The sequence below is a fragment of the Lissotriton helveticus genome, chromosome 1_1 (genome assembly GCF_964261635.1).
Source record: "Lissotriton helveticus chromosome 1_1, aLisHel1.1, whole genome shotgun sequence".
In the NCBI taxonomy this organism is placed as follows: domain Eukaryota; kingdom Metazoa; phylum Chordata; class Amphibia; order Caudata; family Salamandridae; genus Lissotriton; species Lissotriton helveticus.
The window spans coordinates 842,961,437-842,983,549 of record NC_136057.1 but is presented as its reverse complement, the minus strand read 5'-3'; the positions used below and the strand labels follow the sequence as shown (position 1 = coordinate 842,983,549).

At 50.0% G+C, this 22,113-nt stretch overlaps 1 protein-coding gene across 2 annotated transcripts in view; it reads left to right on the top strand.

Annotated features, from left to right (window-relative positions):
• NT5DC3 (5'-nucleotidase domain containing 3) overlaps positions 1 to 22,113 on the top strand; it is a 377,890-nt gene that overhangs the window by 277,365 nt on the left and 78,412 nt on the right. For both annotated transcript variants that reach the window (XM_078674858.1, XM_078674850.1), the window contains exon 12: positions 14,416 to 14,556. In XM_078674858.1, coding sequence (XP_078530984.1) covers positions 14,416 to 14,556 — 141 coding nt within the window. The remainder of the gene's footprint in view (positions 1 to 14,415; positions 14,557 to 22,113) is intronic.

Genomic DNA, 22,113 nt, shown 5'->3' with positions numbered 1-22,113 from the left:
ACTTCAGTCGAGCATTACGGGATACACGTTTCACCTGTTCAAGCGCCATCCTCCGCTGCTTGGCGGTCAGTACTGTTCCCAGGCATGTGTCTGAGCGGAGTTTGAAAAGCCATGCAAGGTCGGCATCTGCAGCTTGTAGAGCTGCATTTGGCACACTGATAGCCCTACGACGGAGGCTGTGCGTCAGAATACAATGTAGCCCATAATGTACGATTAGGGCCTCCTGGCCCACTGCTCAAGTGTTCCTGATCTCCAGGACATAAATACCCTGCAAGTTCTGAAAGGAGCGCAAGTCCCTATCATTGTTCAGTTCTCCCATGCAGGACACCTCTGCTTCTTTCCAAGGTTTTGGATCATGTGCCCCTAGCAGAGCCCTCATCCCAGGTATACTCCTGAGATGTAGCTGTGGGGTGTATTGCGACGGGCTATGTTGTGGTTCAATGTATGTGTTACAACAGTGTTTCGCGAAGTGCCAGTCTGCTCATTCCTCTGGGTGAGCTACAAGGTGATAGCAGCCAGTCTAAAATTCCCCAAGTCACCCAGTTCCTCCCAGACTGATCTACTCAAGCCCATCGTGTCCCCCGCCAGCCAGCGCATAGGCCATAGTAGTTGTGCTGCCACGAAGTAGAAGTCAAGCTCCGGCACTCCCAGGCCACCTTCCGTTAACAACCATTGTAGCGTTAGGATGGAGACTCACTTATGCTCTCTGCCCCATACTAGGTCACAGAGTAGTCTCTGCAAATCACCAATGTCCTAGTGGGAATCACTGGCACTTCCACAAAAAAGTATAGGAGCCATTGGAATATTATCATTTTAGCTATGAATGCTCAGCCCATGTGCGACAGGGGTAAGTGCATTCAAAAGCCTAAGGACTGTTGAAGCGATGTAAGGGTTCTACCCTGGTTCCCATCTAGTAGATCCTTGTCAGCCTGATATATATTAACCCCTAGATATCAAAACCTATCGATCTGCCAGGACGGACAGTCCGGTTTTGGCTACTTCGCCACTGCATGTTCCACCCTCCTTCATTGGAAAATGCAGGACTTCCCTCAATTCACTTGAAGGCCTGCCATATCGCCAAAGAGGTCTAAAAGATCAAAAAGAGCCGGCAGCTGTCGCCTAGAATTTGGAAGATAGACCAGGAGAACATCCACGTACAGCGAAACTACGTGCCAGCGTGGCCCCCCAGCCACGCCCAACTTTGGGGCCAGCGCTTCTATTAAGGTGGCCAGGAACTCCATGGGCAATGTCGAATTGACGCGATATTTGGTGTCCCGTTCACACTTTGGCCCACGGTGCTGTGTAGAGTAACTTAACCCAGCCCAGGTACTAGGGTCCCAATCCCAGTGTTGCAGGGACAAGCAGTAAATACCAAGAGTGTTGAAAGCTGTCTCGAAGTCTAAGGGGACTGGGAACTCCGCGGAACCCTCGACTGCACTCATAATGTGGCACCATCTCATAGCATTGTATGAGGTGTCCCTATGAGGGATGAACCCGCATTGGTCAGGGTGGACTAGTATTCAAAGCATCAGATGAAATCTATTCTGTAGCACTTTGTTCAAGTTTATTTGCTTATGTTCAATATTCAATATTGATAGAGGGCAATAGGAGTTACCTCCAAGGGGTCCCTGCCTGATTTTGGCAATACCACGATGCGAGCTGCAAGAATAGTCAGGCATCCTAACCTGCTGGTGCACCTCCTGATACACCATGAGTAGCTTAGGGGCGAGAATAAACATTGCATAGTATTCAAGGCGGAACCTGCCGGTCCCCCGGACCTTGTGATGGGACATTTGACATACTGCTGCCTGTATTTCCTCGTACTGTAGAGGTTGGTCAAGTTCCTGGAACTGCAGGGGGTTTAGGCGGGCAAAGGCGGCTCCAATGCTGTGGGCCCGGAGGCATTCTGTGAGGCATCTGGGGTGGGTGAGAATATAGCAGTTCACGGTACTGGGCACAGACATTGCATATGGATGCTTGCAAATTTACAATATTAGCAGTGAGAGTGTTTATCACTCCGATAATGGTTCTAGAGACAACAGAGCACAGAAGCTATGGTATGTCCCGGTTTGTCTCCATCTGCGTGCTGACGAGCTAGTGAAATCTTCTAATCAGTGTTGGCAAGTGGCACATCTCTTCCCTACATTGACCCCGCAGGTCTCGCAGGCATGTGCCAGCTTCGACCACTGTCACTGCCTCCAGGTCAGTGGCACATAAGGGCGCCTCTAAGGCCAATATATTTTGAAAGAGGGATGCCCATTCTCCCCACATAGTTCTTACCCAATGTACCCTAATGACCACTCTCATGGCACCCACTCTATTCCTTTGGAACCTACAGTACCTGTATTCTTATCAAAGTCATGGAGCAAAGGTGTGCTGATGGTGTCCTTGTATACTGCATCTAGAATGGCCTCTGTCCCCAATCGCCAGGTCGGTATTGGCATCCTGTTCTCCCCCCAGCGAATGGTCACCTAAAGGGGAACGTGGTCCGATATCATCTGGCCTAAATACTCCAAGTTCAGCTCATTGGGCCAGAACTTTTCATTGCATAAGATGTAATCTTATCTAGTATGGAGCATTACGTGGCCCCCTGGGTAAACCCAACTGCTAATGAAATGACTGCTAGCTAGTGCCCATCTAGCGCACCTTCTAACAACCCGTAGCAGCCATCAGGATCCACCAGCGTCTTGCTCTGTAAAAATTGGGTCCCAAGAGCAATCCAAATCATAGCCTCCCTGACAAATGCAGAATACCTAGAGCCAAATGCCTGCCCACTGCAGTGCCTGAATACCCTATATAACTCAGTAGCATTGAAGTGCGTCTCCTGAATGAAGGCTTTGTGTATGTGTCTCCACCCAAGGTACACAAAATCTATGCCTTCGTATAAGAGTCACCATATCCCTAATGTTCCATTTCACTATATTATACGTGGTAGACATAGGGTAAGTGATGTGTCCCACGACCAAAGCTCTCGAATGTACCCGTTTAACCTCTAAACCCTGTTATCCCTGTTGCTCCCGACCGCCATGTGGAATACCAACTGATAACAACCATCAAAACATAACAATAACCGCCACACTATTGACTTGAACGTAAACCAGCATCGTGCCGCAATATCCCCATAAAAGCATCTAGTAACGAAAATTTGACCACAATGCTGAATAGTCCTTGTGGAAGTCTTTGAGGGTGGGGCCAAGAGGAATGCATTATAGGGTCCAATGTGTCCTCAAGCATCCTGGGCCTAAGTAGGGATCATGAATGCCCCAAAGACACCCCTCAATCAAACATTGCTTTTAAAAACCCACCAAGGGACCACTACTTCACCCGCCCCTACCCAGTGCAAGCATAGATCACTTCACCCACCGGCAAGGAAAGAGTCACTGTTCTGGGATCTCTCCTCGAGGCGACCTTACTTAAGCAATTGTGGAGTCTCCATCCGAGGTCACCAAGCCAGTAGTTCCCAGTAACGATTCCTGATCCGTGTCAGATGCCAGCACCTGGAATTTTTTGGAATCCAGAAGGGAGACCTTAGTCACCAGCTGCAAATGGGTGTGAATGAGGTCTGCGCAGGCGACATCAGGGCCTCCGTCAGGCCATCCTAGCAGGTCATCCCGTTCTGTTCCCCGCTGGTCCTGAACTTCCTTGGTGCTCAGCCATGTCCAGGTCTCCTCTGGGAAGGAGAAGTGAGTCAAATCTGTATCTACTACCTAGAGCCTGGCAGGAAAGAGCAGTTCATATGTCCGTTCCATGGTCACCAGTTGCCCCTTGACTGCCCTGAAGGTGTTGCATCACTTCTGAACCTCTGCTGTGTAGTCATTTGCTGTGGTGGTATTCCCATTACACACCCAAGGTCCCTTAGCCCGAAAGAACTGCAGATGAAGATCTGTGTCTCTGTAATTGGATGCAGGAGGACTCCCGGCACAGGATGGCGGCTTGGATTCAGTGCACCCTTTCAATTTAGAAGAACTTTGGAATCCGGTTGGCCAGAACCGTTTGTCTGGTTGTGATAACCAGTCTTCAAGAAAGAGCTCCATGTTAGGGTCCTCCGCCCTCTCAGGGAAGCCTAGGAATTGGACAGTATTGCACCCCAACCGCCCCTCTGCATCTTCCACTTTCGCCTTGAAGTTTTGTACCTCAGTCGGTGGGAGTTCTAGTTGATCCAGCATGACCACCTGGGAGGGGCGCATTGTAGTTAAGGAAAATTCTGCCTTGTCCACTCGTTTGTGGTCCTCTCGCGGTAGCCCAGTTTCCATCTGGAACGCCCCTAGTTGGGTCTCCATAGCAATTTTTGACTCATGGATGGCTTGCAGCACTCTGTCAAACATCCTAGTGTGTTTTTCAAGGGTGCTCTTAAGTTGGCGGATCGGATTCACTGGTGCGGAGGAAGCTGCCAGCCCTCTGAGGGGGCGGAGGCTTGGAGGCCTTCGGTCTGACCATTCTCCAAAGACTGACGTCCACAATGACAGAAGACCCAGAGCGGGGTAGTCGATTCTCCTGCTCCAGTGCTGGGAGCTCACAGGGTGTGGGGGAGCATTCTGCATTGTGCAACACCCTAACCCTGTAGAGGCTTGAGAGTTCCTGATCCTTCCAGCAGTATCAGCACTACAGTGTTCTCCAGGGGGTAGTGTGTGAATTCAACATAGATAGTGATGAACCTTATCTATGGCCTGCACTGTCACAGACTGCAACTAGGCGTTTCAGTGGGCCCCCGAATCAATGCTTCTGAGTACCCTTTTGTGGTGTTCAAGGGAGTACAGTGTGCGTGTGCGTGACGAGGAGACAGAGCAGGGGTCTACTTCTCAACGTGCACCAGCAGGTCCCACTGCGGCATCTACTTTTGGGAATGTGAGGGTGTCACCCAACTATGTTAGTGCCTTGTGCATAGGTCTGGCCCCTTCAGTCACTCATGGGGTTTGAAATGCTCAAGTGGCTGCACAGGCAACATCAACCTGAAGTCCACCGCGGCAATGGAGGCCAAATGCCAACCAGACCCCCACAGTAGTCGATCCTGGAGTCCTCAGTGCTATGTAAATAGTCCATCCTCCTTGTGGGATGAATGTGTGGCAATGGAAGTAACAGAGATGTGGAATTCCTATAGCCCGACACCCAGAACCGATTTTTTTGGGGTCAAGGGCAACAAGTTTTCATGTGTATTTTGTCCTTGGGACAAGTAGGCCCAACCCCCTGCAGCACAAACCCTTTGGCTGCCAGTTTGCCGTACCACACTATGGATCAGGGAAAGGCACTGTATGCAGTAAAGTAAATATGAGGCTATGTAATACTCCTAGAATGCTCTTTGATTTGATGCAAATATTTGTAGAAGCTTGAAAGCAAGATTGATTATTCTTTGCTTTCAAAATAAAATGTTCACAAAAAAGGTAAATGAAAACAAAACCAATGGGTCTGGGCTCCCACCGGCATCGCTTGCCACAAGCATATAATGAACAAAAACAGTGCAAATGCCGCAAAATTCAACAATACACATTTGTTTGTATAAACATACGACTTGAACAATATGTTTATTGAATACATTCAAACTGATTTTTTTATAGTTTCAATTTTTCACTTCTATTTTGATAGTGATTTCCGCAAATCTTGTACAAATATTAAAAACCTGGGGTGCACAACAATAATTATTTACAGTGATTACAAACTCATTGTTTGCCATTCAATCATCATTCATACCTCACTCATCCCACAACAAAACAACAACTCACTACGAAAACTTGAATGATTCAATAAATGCTGTTAACATAAACAGCAACAAAAGCCAATGTTTACTTCACAGTAAATTTGATATAAACAAATGTTTCTGCGTCAATTATTATTGAACCAATTTGGCTACTAGAAGGTCTACGCGTTTCGAACTGACATTATTGCGTAGTTCTCATCAGGACCAATCTGTAATAGAAGAACAAAAGTTTTTAGAGGGGGGGAACCCGCGTCTCTATCCTGCCTTGTCCCAATACTCAAGTAACCTCACCTACCTCGCACTTGGCTACAAAAGCTGGGAAGTTTGGTGAAAACTTGGTCTAAAGAGAGTGTATCAAGAGAAACCAATCAGCATTGAAACATATCAAGCATACAATCAACCAAAATGAACCATTTGTGTCTCACACTTACTTCGAATTATTCCATAGCGTTTGGATTCAGCCCGTCCCGCCTATCTAAATGAGAAGGGCACAAGGGTAAGTCTGTCATTATACGCAGCCCGTTGAGCTTGTTAGGGGTGCACGTGGAAAATTAAAGAACGAGCCGCTTACCTCTGTTGGCAAGTCGGGCGCATTGTATTTTTGGAGAGGATTGCCGATCTCGGTAAATGTGCTGCGTGAAAGGAAAACACATATCTGAAAGAAACAGGTTAGTATTAGATTCCTTACCTTAGAATATCCCCAGGCGTCAGTCTGGATCCGGAAACTTTTGCGTAGCAGTACCCCTGCGCGTCGGTAGGCGTCGTCTGCAGGCGTCCCCTGCGGCTCCGCGTCGTCGGCGTCGTGCGCCGTGATGACGTCGCTGGAGTATATAGACGCCGCCTCCGCGCGCTGACGTCAGTTCTTCTTTTTTCCGCGCCAGTTAGCGCAGATCCGAAGAGCAGTGCTCCGGTCTTTTGACCAAGTTTCTTGTTAACTACTAATCTTCTACGGTGCCGGTAGGATGCCCGGTTTCAAGGGTTGCGACGAGTGCGACCGCCTGATGTCGGTCACCGACCACCATCGACTCTGCCTCCGGTGTATGGGCGCGGACCACGACGTGGAGTCATGCGTCGACTGTCGGGCCTTGACTGGTAAAGCTAGGCGGGAGCGGTCCCGCAAGCTTCTCGAGCTCCGTGTGTCGGCCCCGCGTCGAGAGCGGTCCCGGTCCGGTCGGAGGTCGAGGGAGCGGTCGAAGGATCGATCGCGGAGCCGCCATGAGCGCTCCGGGAGTCGCCACCATTCCTCCGGTTCGTCAGGTAAGCGTAAGAAGTCGGGGCGTCGTCATCGTACCCCCGACTCCCCCCGACGCCCGCGTGATGCGGCCGGGGGCTCGGGTGGCCCCACCCCCGCGGCCCCGCGTGGGTCGCCGACGCCGTCTGCCCCATACCCGTCGGTCCCTGGGGAAGGCGCGTCGCATGAGGAGATCGAGGCCTTCCTCATAGCTATGAGGGCGAGGTCTCCTCCGGCGGGGCCTACGGCGCCTGCGGGCCCGTCGGTCCCGTCTGGGGGCCCGAGCGGTTCGGGTGCTCCTGCCTCGACGCCGCCGGTGGCTCCGGCCCCGGCGCCGCTGGGCCCCTCAGGTTCGTCGCCGGCTGGTCTACCGGCCTCTCCGGCGTCGGTTCCTTTGGGCCAACCCGTGGTACCGCCTCCGCGCGGTGCAGCGACTCCGCCGTCGGTTCCGGCCGGCGTCGGGTCCCCGGCGCCGACGCCACGCGGCGCCACCCCCATTCCCCCTCTGACTCCTGACGCGGAGTCGGACCGGCGTCGTCCGACGCCGGATCCGGCGCCGATGGGGCCCATTGACCCCGAGGTCTATATCGTCGATCCAGAATACGGCGATGAGGACGAGTATGGAGAGGGTTGGGAGGGGTCTGAGGACCCTTTATCCCGTGCCTGCCAGTATGATGTGGACTGGGTAGGTGATCTGGGTGATGCCAGTGGTCTGGACGAGTCGCCCAACCCTGGGTTTGTCTCCCCGACCCCTGTGGCGTCTGAGGCAGGTGCTGCCTATTCGGTGGTCCTTATGAGGGCTGCCAAGGCCTTGAGCCTTGAGCTCCCCGTCGCGAAGGTCAAGCCGAACATTCTGACCGAAGTGTTTAAACCGCAGTCATGCCCCCAGGAGCCTCTGCTGCCGTTTAATGAGGCCCTGACGGATGTCCTTTTGGGCACCTGGTCCAGGCCCGCTTCCGGTGCACCGGTTGACCGGAACGTTGCCAGGCGTCACCGTCCGTGCTCGGACGACCCTGCCTTCCTATCCACCCATCCCTCCCCGGAGAGTCTGGTGATCCAGGCCTCCACTTCACAGTCCGCGTTCCCGTCGGCTCCGCCCGATCGGGAATCAAAGCGGTATGACCAATTTGGTAAAAAGGTCTTTTCCTCTTTGAGCGCTGGACTGCGGTCTTGTAATACCGCGTGCCTCTTGGGCCGCTACACCCACTCCCTGTGGGATACGGTCGAGGAGTGTTTGCCGCAATGCCCCCAGGAAGTGCGGGACAAGCTCACCCGGGCCTTTGTTGAAGGCCGGGATGCGGCGCGGTACTCGATCCGTTGTGGTCTGGACACGACCGACTCGCTGGGACGGGCTATGTCCACGACGGTGGCGATTCGTCGCCATGCTTGGCTGAGATCTGCCAACTTCTCGCCAGACGTCCAAAATACACTCATGGACATGCCATTTGATGGCAGTCGCCTGTTTGGTGACAAAGCGGACCACGCGCTGGAGCGCTTCAAGGACTCCAGGGTCACGGCCAAGTCCTTGGGTCTTTCGACCCAGCGCCAGCAGACAGGTTCATTTCGCCCCTTTCGTGGCCAAGGGAGGGGCGGTCCCACACGGGCTGCCAGCCACGCGCCGCAGAACGCTCCCCAGCGCGGTGGCGGCCGTGGTTTCCGCCGGGGTGGCGGTAGAGGCCAGCGGCGAGGTCAGTCCACGCCTCCCCCCGCTGCTGCATCCAAGCCTTCCTAGTCCGAGCTTTCGGGCTCACGTGACGCCAGTGGGTGGCAGGGTTCGCCATCACCACTCCCGCTGGCGCGCGATAACATCGGACAGGTGGGTGCTGCAGCTCGTTCGAAGGGGCTACGCCCTCCCCTTCGAGTCCACTCCTCCAGCCTTGCCACCGCAGAACCACCGTGTGTCGGGGGACCACTTGACACTTCTGCAGGAGGAAGTTACGGCCCTCTTGGCCAAGGGGGCCATCGAGCGCGTTCCTGGGCCAGAAGTAGGGTGTGGTTGCTACTCCCACTACTTTCTGGTGCCCAAGAAGGACAAAGGAGGCCTGCGTCCTATCTTGGACCTACGGAACGTCAACGGCTTCCTCCGGAAGGAGAAGTTCAAGATGTTGACTTTGGCTCAGGTCTTGGCTGCTCTAGACCCACAAGACTGGATGGTAGCGTTGGACTTGCAGGATGCGTATTTTCACATCCCCGTCCTGCCGGCCCACCGGCGTTACCTGCGGTTCACGGTAGGCCACGAGCACTTTCAGTTTATCGTGCTCCCATTCGTCCTTACCAGCGCCCCACGGGTGTTCACGAAAGTGATGGCGGTGGTCGCAGCTCATCTGCGCCGGTTAGGGGTTTCAGTCTTCCCCTACCTCGACGACTGGTTGTTGAAGGCGGGCTCGCCCCAGACAGTCGTCCACCACCTTCAGATGACGGCAGACCTCCTGCACGAGCTGGGGTTTTCCATCAATGTGCCGAAATCACACCTGTGTCCCTCTCAAAAGCTCCTTTTCATCGGAGCGGTTCTCGACTCGGCGCAGTTTCGGGTTTATCCCCCGGAACGGCGGGTCCGGGATATTCAGGCTCTGATTCCCATCTTTCAGCCGTTATCCCGGGTTTCGGTCAGGTTGACGCTGCGGCTTCTGGGGCTGATGGCCTCCTGCATCCTACTGGTGCATCACGCCAGGTGGCGGATGCGGGCTCTGCAGTGGGACCTGAAGTTTCAGTGGGCCCAGCATCAGGGCAACCTATCCGACCATGTCCTGATCTCGGAGGGCACTGCGAGACAGTTGCAGTGGTGGCTTACGGACCGCGATTGGGTCAGAGGCAGATCCCTCTCCCTTCCCCAACCGGAGCACGTGGTTGTGACGGACGCGTCCCTCCAGGGCTGGGGTGGCCACTTGGGAGAGGCGGAGATCAGAGGCATCTGGTCTCCGGCGGAGTCCCGGCTCCATATCAACCTGTTGGAGCTGCGGGCGATTCGCCTAGCACTGAAGGCATTCCTCCCCTTTGTCAACGGGAGTGTAGTGCAGGTGTTCACGGACAACACCACCGCCATGTGGTACTGCAACAAACAGGGCGGTGTGGGGTCGTGGACCCTTTGCCAGGAGGCTCTGCGTCTCTGGCAATGGCTGGAACGTCAGGGCGTGACTCTGACGGTTCAACACCTGGCAGGTTCTCTGAACGCCAGGGCGGACGAACTCAGCCGTCGGTGCTCGGTGGATCACGAATGGCGTCTGAACTCGGACGTGGCGAGCGGCCTCTTTCAGCAATGGGGAGAGCCTTGGTTAGATCTATTCGCCACAGAAGAGAACGCGCAATGTCATCAGTTCTGCGCGTTGGAGTTTCCAAGACGGCACTCGCTCGGCGACGCCTTTCGGCGCGAGTGGAGTTGCGGTCTGTTGTACGCCTTTCCGCCTATACCACTTCTGCCCAGAGTGCTGAAGAAGATCAGGCGCGACCGGGCCCAAGTTATCCTTGTGGCTCCGGACTGGGCTCGAAGATACTGGTATCCCGAGCTACTCAGCATGACAGTCGGTCCCTCGATCCGCCTGCCCCTTCAGGAGGACCTTCTGTCGCACACAGCAGGGGACGGTCCTCCACCCGAACCTGTCCAGTCTCCACCTCCATGCTTGGAGATTGAGCGGCGACAGTTGAGGCCATTTGACTTGCCTCCTGAAGTCTGTGATGTAATTCTGGCAGCCAGGCGTCCCTCCACAAAGTCGGTATACGCCTGCCGGTGGAACAGATTTGTGGCATGGTGCACAGCGAAGGCTGTGGATCCCCTTTCTGCCCCTCTGTCTGAGGTTCTCCTCTACCTCCTTTCCCTTGCCCAGCAGGGCTCTGCTCTGGGCACTATCAAGGGCTATCTTTCTGCCCTTTCCGCCTTCTTGAGGCTACCTGATCAGCCATCTTTATTCAAGTCCCCTATTGTGTTAAGATTCTTGAAGGGCATCACGCACATGTGTCCTCCAACTCCGTTCGTGATGCCTCAGTGGGACTTGAACCTGGTTCTGACTTTCCTGATGTGCGCTCCCTTTGAGCCCCTTCATTCCTGTCCTCTCCGTCTTCTCACTTTAAAGACGGCCTTCCTGGTTGCCATCACCTCTGCCAGGAGAGTGAGTGAGCTCCAGGCTCTTTCTATTCAACCTCCTTTCTTGTCTGTTCATCCTGATAAGGTGGTTCTTCGGACTAGACCTTCTTTCCTGCCCAAGGTAGTCTCTGCTTTTCACATTGGGCAGTCCATCACCTTGCCCTCCTTCTTCCCGCCTCCGCATCCTTCAAAGGATGAAGAGCGGCTCCATCGTCTGGACCCAAAACGTGCGCTTTCATTTTACATGGATCGCACTCGCCAGTTCCGGGTGGATGACCAACTGTTTGTTGGCTAAGTGGGTGAGAAGAAGGGAAGGGCGGTACAGAAGCGGACCATCTCTCGGTGGGTCGTCCTGTGCATCAAAGCATGCTACTCTTTGGCTCGGAAGGAGCCTCCTGTTGGGCTGAGGGCCCATTCCACTCGGGCTACGGCGGCTTCTACTGCCCTGGGCCGGGGAGTCCCCTTGCAGGACATTTGCCAGGCGGCTACGTGGGCCTCGCTGCACACCTTTGCGAGGCACTACTGCCTGGACAGTCAAGTCCGGAGGGACGGCTTCTTTGGCCGTTCGGTCCTCCAGGACTTTCTGGTGTAGGTTGTATTGGTTCGCAGACCCACCTCCGGGGTTGGTATTGCTGGGGTATCTATTCTAAGGTAAGGAATCTAATACTAACCTGTTTCTTTCAGATGAACAAGTTACTTACCTTCGGTAACGATATATCTGTAAGAAACAGTAGTTAGTATTAGATTCCTTACCGCCCCGCCCATCCTCCCCGTTCTGCGAACTGATACCTAGGGTTAAGGACATCCCTTTCAGGGCCCTAGTTTCAAATGGCACCAGTGTTAGTTCTCACATGGCTCTGCGTGTTCTGGCGCGGAAAAGCTGTGTGCAAAGAACTGACGTCAGCGCGCGGAGGCGGCGTATATATACTCCAGCGACGTCATCACGGCGCACGACGCCGACGACGCGGAGCCGCAGGGGACGCCTGCAGACGACGCCTACCGACGCGCAGGGGTACTGCTACGCAAAAGTTTCCGGATCCAGACTGACGCCTGGGGATATTCTAAGGTAAGGAATCTAATACTAACTACTGTTTCTTACAGATATATCGTTACCGAAGGTAAGTAACTTGTTCTTAGCGTCTAGCCTTTCATGTTGCCATTAGTCAAACAGTTAAGGCTTGAAGGATTAAAGGATTGCCGCTTACCTCAGTCGGCAGTTAAGGCGCGATGTATTTTTTGAAAGAGACGGACTCCCGTTGCCGGTCAGTGTGCCGTTCAAAGAAATAACGGAGTCTTAGCGTATTTCATGTCATGAAACCGTTTAGTCAAAAGCAGGACAGTGTCTTGGGGCTCAGTATGAGCGGGCTGGTCACACTGTCCCCTTTGGTCGCCCCAGCTCTCATAATGCAGTGATATATGTCCCCTTCTGGCTGCTCAGCAGCTCTCCCTCGCCGAAGGCAGCATTTCAATTGGCCCTCGACCTGGTCGCTGTGATCTGTTGCAGCCAACGCCCGTAGAGGCTTAACTGTCTGATCAGCCACTTCTGCATGTAGGCCACCAGGAAGTTACCAAGTCCACTGTGCGGCTGCTGCAGTGTCTGCCGTGCACTCCCCCCAGGCATCTGCCGTGCAGGCCCCCAATCCCAGTGGCCCACTGGCCCTGCTGCTCTCCTCTGTTCATCCTCAGCCCCCGGGGCACACCTTCTACAGGCAAAAGTCACAGGCAGATTTAGATTCCTGCTGTAGGCGGCCTCTCACGACACGGACTGTCCACGGAGCGGTGGATATTCTGTGCAGCCGTGTGTTCCTTAAGGTGATGTACCCTCTCAGGGCCTCATCTGCGGAAATCCCCCGGACGGCACCACCCAGAACACCCAGTTAGCGAAGGGCGGTATAGCGGTCTCCGCTGTGGGCCCCCACCACACAAGCTTCTCCTACCCCTTCCCGCATCATTCCCAACAAGGTCCTTCCACCTAGTAATGCCAAACACCTGTTAATTTATTTATGCGTTATTATATAGCGCAAACTTTACCCGAAGGTGTCATAGCACTTCACAGTAGAACCAGTAACATTACGTAAGGACTTCAGAGTACATGAATTACATAAAAGATGTGAAGCAGATACACTGTAAACTCACATAAGAATGGTAGTTAATACATATGTCTACTACAGATACCAGGGGTTAGAGTTACATACATACAAGTTGCAAATTCACTCGAGATTACATTTTAAGAAAAGTTGAAGTGATTATGGTTGGACAAATATATATTACATATTTGCAGAGCATGATCTTCTCGCCATTGCTGGGGGTGTGCGGTACACATTCAGCCAGGCCTTCAGGGTGCTGTTGCACACACAGTTGATGATCTAGGGTCTGCAGGGACCCCAAGCTGGTGATGGCCGCAGGAGTAGAAGGCTGGGTGGTGGTGGGTGAAGGTGGCGTCCTGGGGCTGTTCTTGAGCTCGTGCTGGGCACCAATTATTGAAAGGGGGTAGCTCGGTGCTGTTGTGCAAGAAGGCTCCATAGCTGGTGTAGGGGAGTTTGTAAATGGAGGAAAGGTAGTCATTGGCTCGGTGCTGTGGGAGAGAGACTGGAGTAGTGGGTGCCGGATAGTCTGCGGTGTGCCCCGAAGTGATTGATTTGATTTTATAATTTATACAGAGCACGAATGCCCGGGGCTGTCTTGGCGCTAGGGACAGTAGGACAGTATCGTTATAGTGTCAGTTATGCGCCCTGTCTATTTTTGAAGAGCCAGGTCTTCAAAACTCTTCTAAATGACATAAGCGACGTGCTTCTCTTGATAGGGATCTTGAGGAGGTTCCAGATTTTAATTGTTCCAACTAGGAAACTTCTTCCTCCCCATCGGACCTGCTTGAACTTGGGTGTTTGTAGCAGTTTAGAGTGAGCAGATCTTAGGCTCCTACCTGGTGTATACCATTTCAAATGCGTCTTCAAAAACTGCGAGCCAATGACTTTTAATGCTTTAAAGGCCAGGCATTGAGATTTAAAAATAATCCTTTTGGCCACTGGAAGCCAATGTAGACCTTCCAATCTATGGGCGACCGCCTCATGTCTGGGGATGTCAAGTATCAATCTAGTTGCTGCATTCTAGACTGAGCGGGGTGTCTCCCATCAAAGGAACTCACCGGTGTGGCCACGGGTGTAATCGAGGTGGCCCCCGCGATCAAAAACTCACCGGTGTGGCCAGGGTGTAATCGACGTGGCCCCCACGATCAAAAGGAGGCCGCAATCTTAGTCCTGGTGCTAGGGCTGCCGTTAGTAGACATTGACACCGTTCCCTGTGCCGTCATGGGAACACAGAAGTCAACACTGTTTTTTGCCCAGAACGGAGTAATAATTCCTTATCTATAACTAATGCTGGTATCTTTGTTTTTGTGTTTTTTTGTGTGAACAGGACTTGACTTTAAAGCATGGCTGGCGAACCGGGGCAATCATCCCTGAATTAAGATACGAGATTAAAATAATGAACACAGAGCAATATATCGAGAACATGACTTGGCTGCAGGGCCTGACGGGATTACTGGAGCGCATGCAGGTTTGTGAAGAAATGCGAATACTTTACCCACTCTTGGGGATACAGCCAGTTCTTTCTGCATCATTAATAAATTAACCACCATCCCTCATCCGATCTGATACCATGTACAACTTATAACAAAGAGCATTTGTGAGTGTACTCGCTCGGAGCAGCTCAGGATTCTGGGCCGTTTACTGGGATACACGGACGGGAACCGCATTTTAGGGAGTGGCCCCGAGAGTTTACAGCAGTGATTTGCCACTTCGTTGGACTTGCACACAGTGGCCTCTGCCAAAAGGTAGAACCAGACCAAGCTAATTAAGTACGTGACGGTGGCTCTTCATAAAAGAACCTGTGAACCAAATTATCAATGAATGATTTTGCCTCCCAATTCCGTGTGCCTACTGTATTAAATTACACAACTCTGTTTTGAAAGTCCTTAAAATATTGGTTATTTTACAAAATATTGTATTTTCTATCTTAGTACTCCTATCAATTCGCATTCCTCTCCCTCTCCACTGCCCCTTAGGCCCCTCTCATGTGCTCTGTTTATCCTATAACGTATCTAAACATTATGCCAGCCTGTTTGTCTGAAGCTCCCCTCCACCCCCCAAATCTTACTGACTAAGCTCCGCCACTGCACAGAAACATCGCGAACAATCACTAAACATCCCACGAAGTGGACTGACATTTACCAATCAAAACAGCGATTGGGGCGAGAATGACACTGATCCATGTGAATCTCACATCCAGGCATCACAAATTATACAGTGTTGTACAAAAGGCAGTCGTGAAATATACTGCTTCTAACATACCCTTTTATTAGATCAGATTTAACAAGCGTGTTTATGATAAAATAAGATGTTATTTTGACTCATATTTCCTTCATCTATTGTCCTGAAGCCAGTATACATCCTATAAGGACCTTACATGAAATCGTCCGATTCTTAATAATACATTAATAGTTTGCACATCCGATCAAAGCAGCTTTTTTTTTAACACGGTACATTAGAAGGGAGAAAAACTAGTTGAATGTGTAAACTGAGGATCTCTTTTCAATCATGTTAATGTAATACAGATTATTGGTTGTTGTAAGACACCGTGCTGCGGTATTAGCACTTGTATGCTACATGATTGTTCAACCTGCTTTTGCAAAAATCTTAATTTAATCTCGCAAAATTATTTATTTATTCATTCATTCGTTACATGAAACCTGGTTGCCTTTTTACTTTCCTTGTCTTTGGTTTTGCTCATGTATAGTTTTGCAGAGATCATTACCAGGTTACTCAATTTCTCTGGCTCACAAACTATCAAACTCTGGCTTTATTTGTACAAGTTATTAATTTAAGGAAATTGGTACAGTTGTCTCAGTGCTACAAAAGCTAGGTGCTAAATTGCACATACATGTAAGAGGAAAGACCAGAACTGGAAGTTGTCTTCTACTGGCTTGGAGTCACATAGCTTCTATATATTTGGGCCATGATGAATTATAACTGATTGGTGGTGTTGTTGCCGCCATCCAGTAATGAAAACACAAACCCATTACTATGGCAAACTCATCCGTATTGGAAACATCATATATTGGCTTCATTTGTATGTTTACGTTGACCATATAGCACTTAACGTTATTAAAGCACCTCAAAGATTCTGACTTTCCTGGAGTTACTGATCATGTCTTCCAGAACTGCTGTTTCTTTACCTTGTAATCAATTGCAAAATGAGACTTTCATGTCTTGTTAAGTGAAAACTAAGATAGCAGCCTGTTGGACTTGGCCCTTTTTGCAGGGTCATCCCTGAACTTCTTGCCTTCCTCCTAGCCTTATTTCTGACATGGTGTTTGTGGTTTTAGAACTCTTGGCACTTTAGCACTGCTGTCAAGTGTAAAGTGCATGTGCTGTCTGTGGTAAACATGGTAAGATTGGTCTACACCTGTTTGGCGTATTTAATTTACCTGTCAGTCCCTTGTAAAGTGGTATCTTAGATACCCAGGGCCAGTACATTACATGCTACTAGTGGGCTTGCAGCGCTGATTGCACCACCCACCAAAGTAGCCTTTTAAACCTGTCTCAGGCCTCTGCAGGGCCTGTGCGCGCAGTTTTACTGCCGCTGTGACGTGGTACCTAAAGTGTGTGCCACGTCTGTGACCCCCCCTTTTTTTACTGCATGTCAGTCACCCCTAAGGTAGGCCCTAGCTAGCCCTATGGGCAGGGTGCATTGTAGGTAAAAGGTAGGACATGGTGTGTGACATGTCCTGGTAGTGACAAACAGCCATTTTGGTTTCTCACTGCTGTGAGGCTACCCTCTCATAGGAATGCATTGGGGATTCCTTGATAAGTGTTTCAGTGGTAATTCCTGATATAAGAGCAGCGTGTTCAAGTTTGGTATTTTTGGAATAGTAAAAATAAATGCTGCGTAATGGTGTGCGCAGATTTATTATCACTATTTTAGAAATGCCACTTTTAGAAGTTGGCATTTCTGTGTTCTATGTGTCTACCTGCCTGATGTGTATTGCATGTCTGGCTCTGGAGTGACAGGGGCTGGTGAGGTGTGTGGCTCCAGGGAGGGCAGGGTGAGTCAGAGCTAGGCTGAATAGAAGATCTGCATTTGGAGTAGTGGGGAGAGTAGTCCCCTGATCTTGAATAGGTCTGTGCCTGCCTAGGTGAATGGTGGCTCCGCCTCCCTATGGTGTGTCTGAAGACCGAGCCCCATCTAACAAAGGAGGGTGGAAGCCTGGTAAACAGAGTGTTTCAACTCCCCCCGCCCCCCCCAGAACCAGTTGAGGCTGGTTCCCCCAAGCCCTGTGCCAGCGCGGACAAAGGAAAATGTCCTATAAATATTGGGACTGTGACCCCATTTAAGGTGTGCTACTTGGGGACTTGCTGCTGCTGGACCCCAAGAGTTACCGTAACAAGGGACTGCCTCCCTGCTGGAGGGCCCTGTGAGCTGTCCTGCCTGGGCCCAGCCGTTGCCCTGAAACTTTTGGGGGCTTAGCACCTCGTGAGCGCTATACCTTTATTCCAGGAAGCGTGGGTGGCCTGCAGTGCAAGGCTGCGACGTGTCTGGAGAGAATCCCGGAGTGGGGATTCCTCCGTGCTTCCAGGCAGGTACTGCAGTGCCAAAGCTGATGCTGCTCAGCTGCACCGTGGGAGCACGGGCAGCTGCCTTGAGAGGGGCACTTTGTTTGGGAGTCCCAGTGGGGCTTAAGGGGCTCAGTTGTGCCAGGCCTCATTTTCTCAGCTGCACCGTGAGAGCGCTGGCAGCTGCAACAACGGGGGCATGTTAATTGGAGTATCAAAGGAAGGAGTGAGATACACTCCCCCACTCCCAGTGCATTGCGCACCTTGGTTTTGCTGCTTTGGCAGGGTGCTTCTTGGGAGGCCCTATAATTGCAAGCCCTGACATTTGGGACAGAGTGCATTTGAGACCCAGAGAAGGCCAGTTGGCCTGGGTTTATTTTTGTGTCCTGGTAGGGCACAAGGCCCAAAGGTTGCCCATAATGTGTGTATGCTGAAGGGGATGTATGCACCTGGGGAGTGTTACTACGGTGCACTCCTAAATGCGATTTATGCATAATGTGGTTTATGCCTAATGTGATGCAGACATAATGCGTTTATGTTGCTAGTGATCATGCCGAGTACAGTATTTTGCCAGTAGTTACTGGTAATGTTATTTCTACTACTTGTACTTTGTGATGGTTCTGAAAGTGGCCCAATTGGCCTTGCCATGTATATAATACCCTGTAAATTATTACCTGGTGCCCGTTGGCGCAGTGTATATTGTGTGATTATGATTCTAATGAGTTTTGGATAATGCAAAGGCTATCTTTTATATAACCTTGTGTGGAGTTACTTTTGTAGTGTGCCTAGTTATCCGTGTGGGCTGCCACCAAACCAGCATTGACTGGTTATCACTGACTGAAGTAAAACATCAGCTGAAAATGCATTCATTTAGGAAACTTTTTTCCGGGCACCCCAAATGAGAAAAAACAGGGCTGTGGTTATCAGCATCAGCTTATCCTCCAGATTATGTGGCACAACTACTCTCTGATACAGTCCTCGATAAGACTTGTGTGCATTGGGTACTATGAACACAAAGTCATCCATTATCACCAGAAAGCTGACTTGTATTGTGTAGCTTCTGGAGTACCAGATGACTATTCACATCAGAGGGGGTGTGAACACTGAGGAAGATTATTCAGTAGCTATTAATCATCATGCATTGGGAGAAAACACAAAAAAGTAGTCTACTGCATGCTGTAAGACAAATCTCTATTGATAACCCTCTTTTAAACTTTCTAATCTTAAGATTTTTTTCTGTCTCTGAGCAATGGGGATGAGAAAAGAATGCGTCATCGAAATCTACTAAGTACATTTAGCCTCCCTACAGCAGTATTTGTTGCACCGAAACCCCACTAAGGATTTATAGTTCAATGTTCAACATTGACAGTGGCCTGCATGTCTCCACATCAGTAGCAGGTTTCCCCGGCTTGAGCAAGGGGACAATAAGGCCCTCCTGCAAAGTGAGGGGTGTAGTACCTTAGCTGTGAGTGCCTGCTGTTATAATGCAGTCAAGCGAGGGGGTCAAAGTAGGCTGCATAGAACTCCACTAGAGGGCCATTCGTCCCTGAAGCCCTCCCTTGGGCCATTCTTTGGACGTCAGCCTGGATATCCTCCTCTGAGACATCCTCTCTTAGCGCCTCCACCATCTCTGATGTCTGCCAGGCGGAAGGTAAGGTAACAATCCATGGATGGTTCAGTCTTGTGTTGCATCCACTGCTGCGTAAAGTTTGGAATAGAAATCATCACAGGAAAGGACTAATTTATCTTGCCCTACATATACAGGCTGTCACCGTTGGCGTCCCCACCTCCAGGGTTGACAAGCCTTGCCTAGCGGGTTTCAGCAGCCATGTAAGGAAAGGAACTCGACCTGTCCCCTTCAGCGTGCTTCCAAACATGTCAACTTTATAATCAAAACAGTCGAGGCACTCCATATGTTCTGCCACCCTCTCCTTTGCCTCTAAAACCACCTGCTAGTGGTCCGGCCTCTCTGGCCATAGGCACTCATGATCCCTCAGGTTGTTTGTGAGTAACAATGTCTCTCAGTAGGGTCCGCCGCACCCCCTCAGATTCCGACAGGCATTGCCCCCAGAAATCTTGAAGGCTTCCCTTTCCATGAGCAGAGTAGAGGCAGAGCCTGCATTCTCATCAAAGAAGTATCGGATCCCTTCCCTAATCATCATGCGGAATGCCTGATCTTCCAGATTGACCACTTTCAGACGCCAGCTCGGTATACAGGTGCACTTCAACCCCATTGCAATGTCAAGAACAAGAGGTTGTGATTGGATATAGACCTAGCCAGGTATTCATTGGATATAGACCTAGCCTGGTATTCATTGGATATAGACCTAGCCTGGTATTCAACAGCTGTGATGGCCCCAAGCATGTTAGGTGAGCATAATAAGGTTTTGAGGTGTACAAGGAGGGCATGCATGTTCGAGTGGAAGGAATAATCCCGGTCCTGTGGGTGGCAATGTCACAAGCCATCCATCAGACCCTGTGGCGTTGCCAAGAGGTGAATTTCTTTGTCAACCGGACAGTTTTGAGAGTCCCGAAGTTGTTGGTGGGAGCCGATACAAGTTAGTATTGGCCACAAAATTAATATTGCCACCAATAATAAGTGCCTAAGGCAACAGAAGATCCTGAACTCGTAACAACTTATCAAAAAACACGTATTGGTCAGCATTAGGGGCGTAAACATTGACAAAGGAAATGTCTTGGCTGTCTAACCGGCCTGTTAGGATAGAGTAGCAATCCTCCATGTCAGCTATGTTACTGTAATATTTGATTCCTTAACAGTAATCTTCATTACTCAAAATCTTTCTTCCCAGTATTTACGAGAAGCCCGCTTCTCCCTTTTCAGTACCCCATATAAAAGTTCTCTTTTTCTCCATACTTCCTGGAAAAGGGAGTCTTACCACACTCCTCCCACATGCCTTATGTGGCCCTTGAAAAAGGATTGCTCACAAACCTCCTCCTGTTAATACCAAGCTAAACTCCAGGATTGTAGAAGAAGCCTCTCCTGTGGGCAGGTAATTCATAAATACTGGGAGGAACAAAGACTACTCTGTTTAATTATGATTGCCATTAAGTAATGTAAACATTATCTCCTGATCTACTTCCTCGTCCCATTCCTTCAATGATTAGGATCTACCCACATAGTATGCCATTGTTGCAATCAGCTAGTCTGATTGCAAGGCATATAGAAATCTAAAACAATGCAGTACTATGTCTCTAAGAATGCATTACTCAAAGAAAATGGTCAGTCATTTAAAACAAAAAAATGCCGTACTAGACCACTAGTGCTAGAAATTCCATATATACCCATCACATCAAAAGCATATGGAAAACAAAATGGGAAAGCACCATCAATTCGCTCATGAGGCAGACAACTTAACTTGCCTGTGTATTGAATGTGAATATTAGAAAGAGTCAATCAATCAGCCTAATGCCCAGAGTGCAAGAAGATCAGTAATCTCTCCAAACAATAGAAAACCAAAATTATCATACTTTCAGAACTGAAGCCAACCACTTATTTATCTATTGAGTTTTGTATAGTGCACACTTGACCCAAAGGTATCTGAACACTTTTCAGAGTTGGAAAAGTAGCAGTTACACGAGTTACATATGAAAGTATACGATAGACAGTAGGATATGTGGATGATATAATTCTGAGGTAGTTACAGTAGGGTGTTGCGAAGTGCAGCAGTTACATGAGTTACAAATGGAGTAAATATAAATACATGGAGTTAATACAAATACATAGCAACAGTATATGCTAGAGGTACACTGTACATATTAGGATATGTGGACTATATACTTCTGAGGTAGATACGGTAGGGTGTTGCGAAGGTGGGGAGAGCAACAGTATAGTTTTTCCCCAAGGTAGTAGTTTGTGATGCTCAGATTTAGTTCGAGAGTGCAGGGCAGGAGTATTAGGCCAGTCAGATTGCTTAAGGGGGAGGGTGTAGGTATTTATTGAGAAGAAAGTTTGTTTCTTCCTGAAGTGATGGGATGATGGATTGTCACGTAAATCCTGAGACAGCAAGTTCCGGATTCTGGGAGTGTTCCCGGAGAAAGAGTGGATGCAAGGTTTTCCTTTCATAAATTTGGGTGGGATCAAGAGCAGGCTGTTCGAGCTTCTGAGAGGTGTCTTTTGACCAGCTTTTGATAGTTTGTTTGTTTGCAAGGTGGACTGTTTTTTCAGAGTAGAGATTTGTGGGTTATGCAGGCAGTTTTGAATATAAATCTTGTAGTGACTGGTAATCAGTTGCGTTTCATGAGAGTGGTTAGATATAGTTGTCCCATCCAAAACACCTCCTGGTAGTACAAAAAAAACTCCGATGAAAACAAAATTATGGGAGTAACCTCCAACCATAAGAATGGAAATATCAATAGGCCAAAGTATGGACCCAAGCCTGCCTCCTTTGAACCGTAAATATACAAAAGTAAGGATGCCTGCACTAAGCAGAGTTTTACTCACCCAACACATGGGCAGGGTAATATAAGCAAAGTAGAAAAA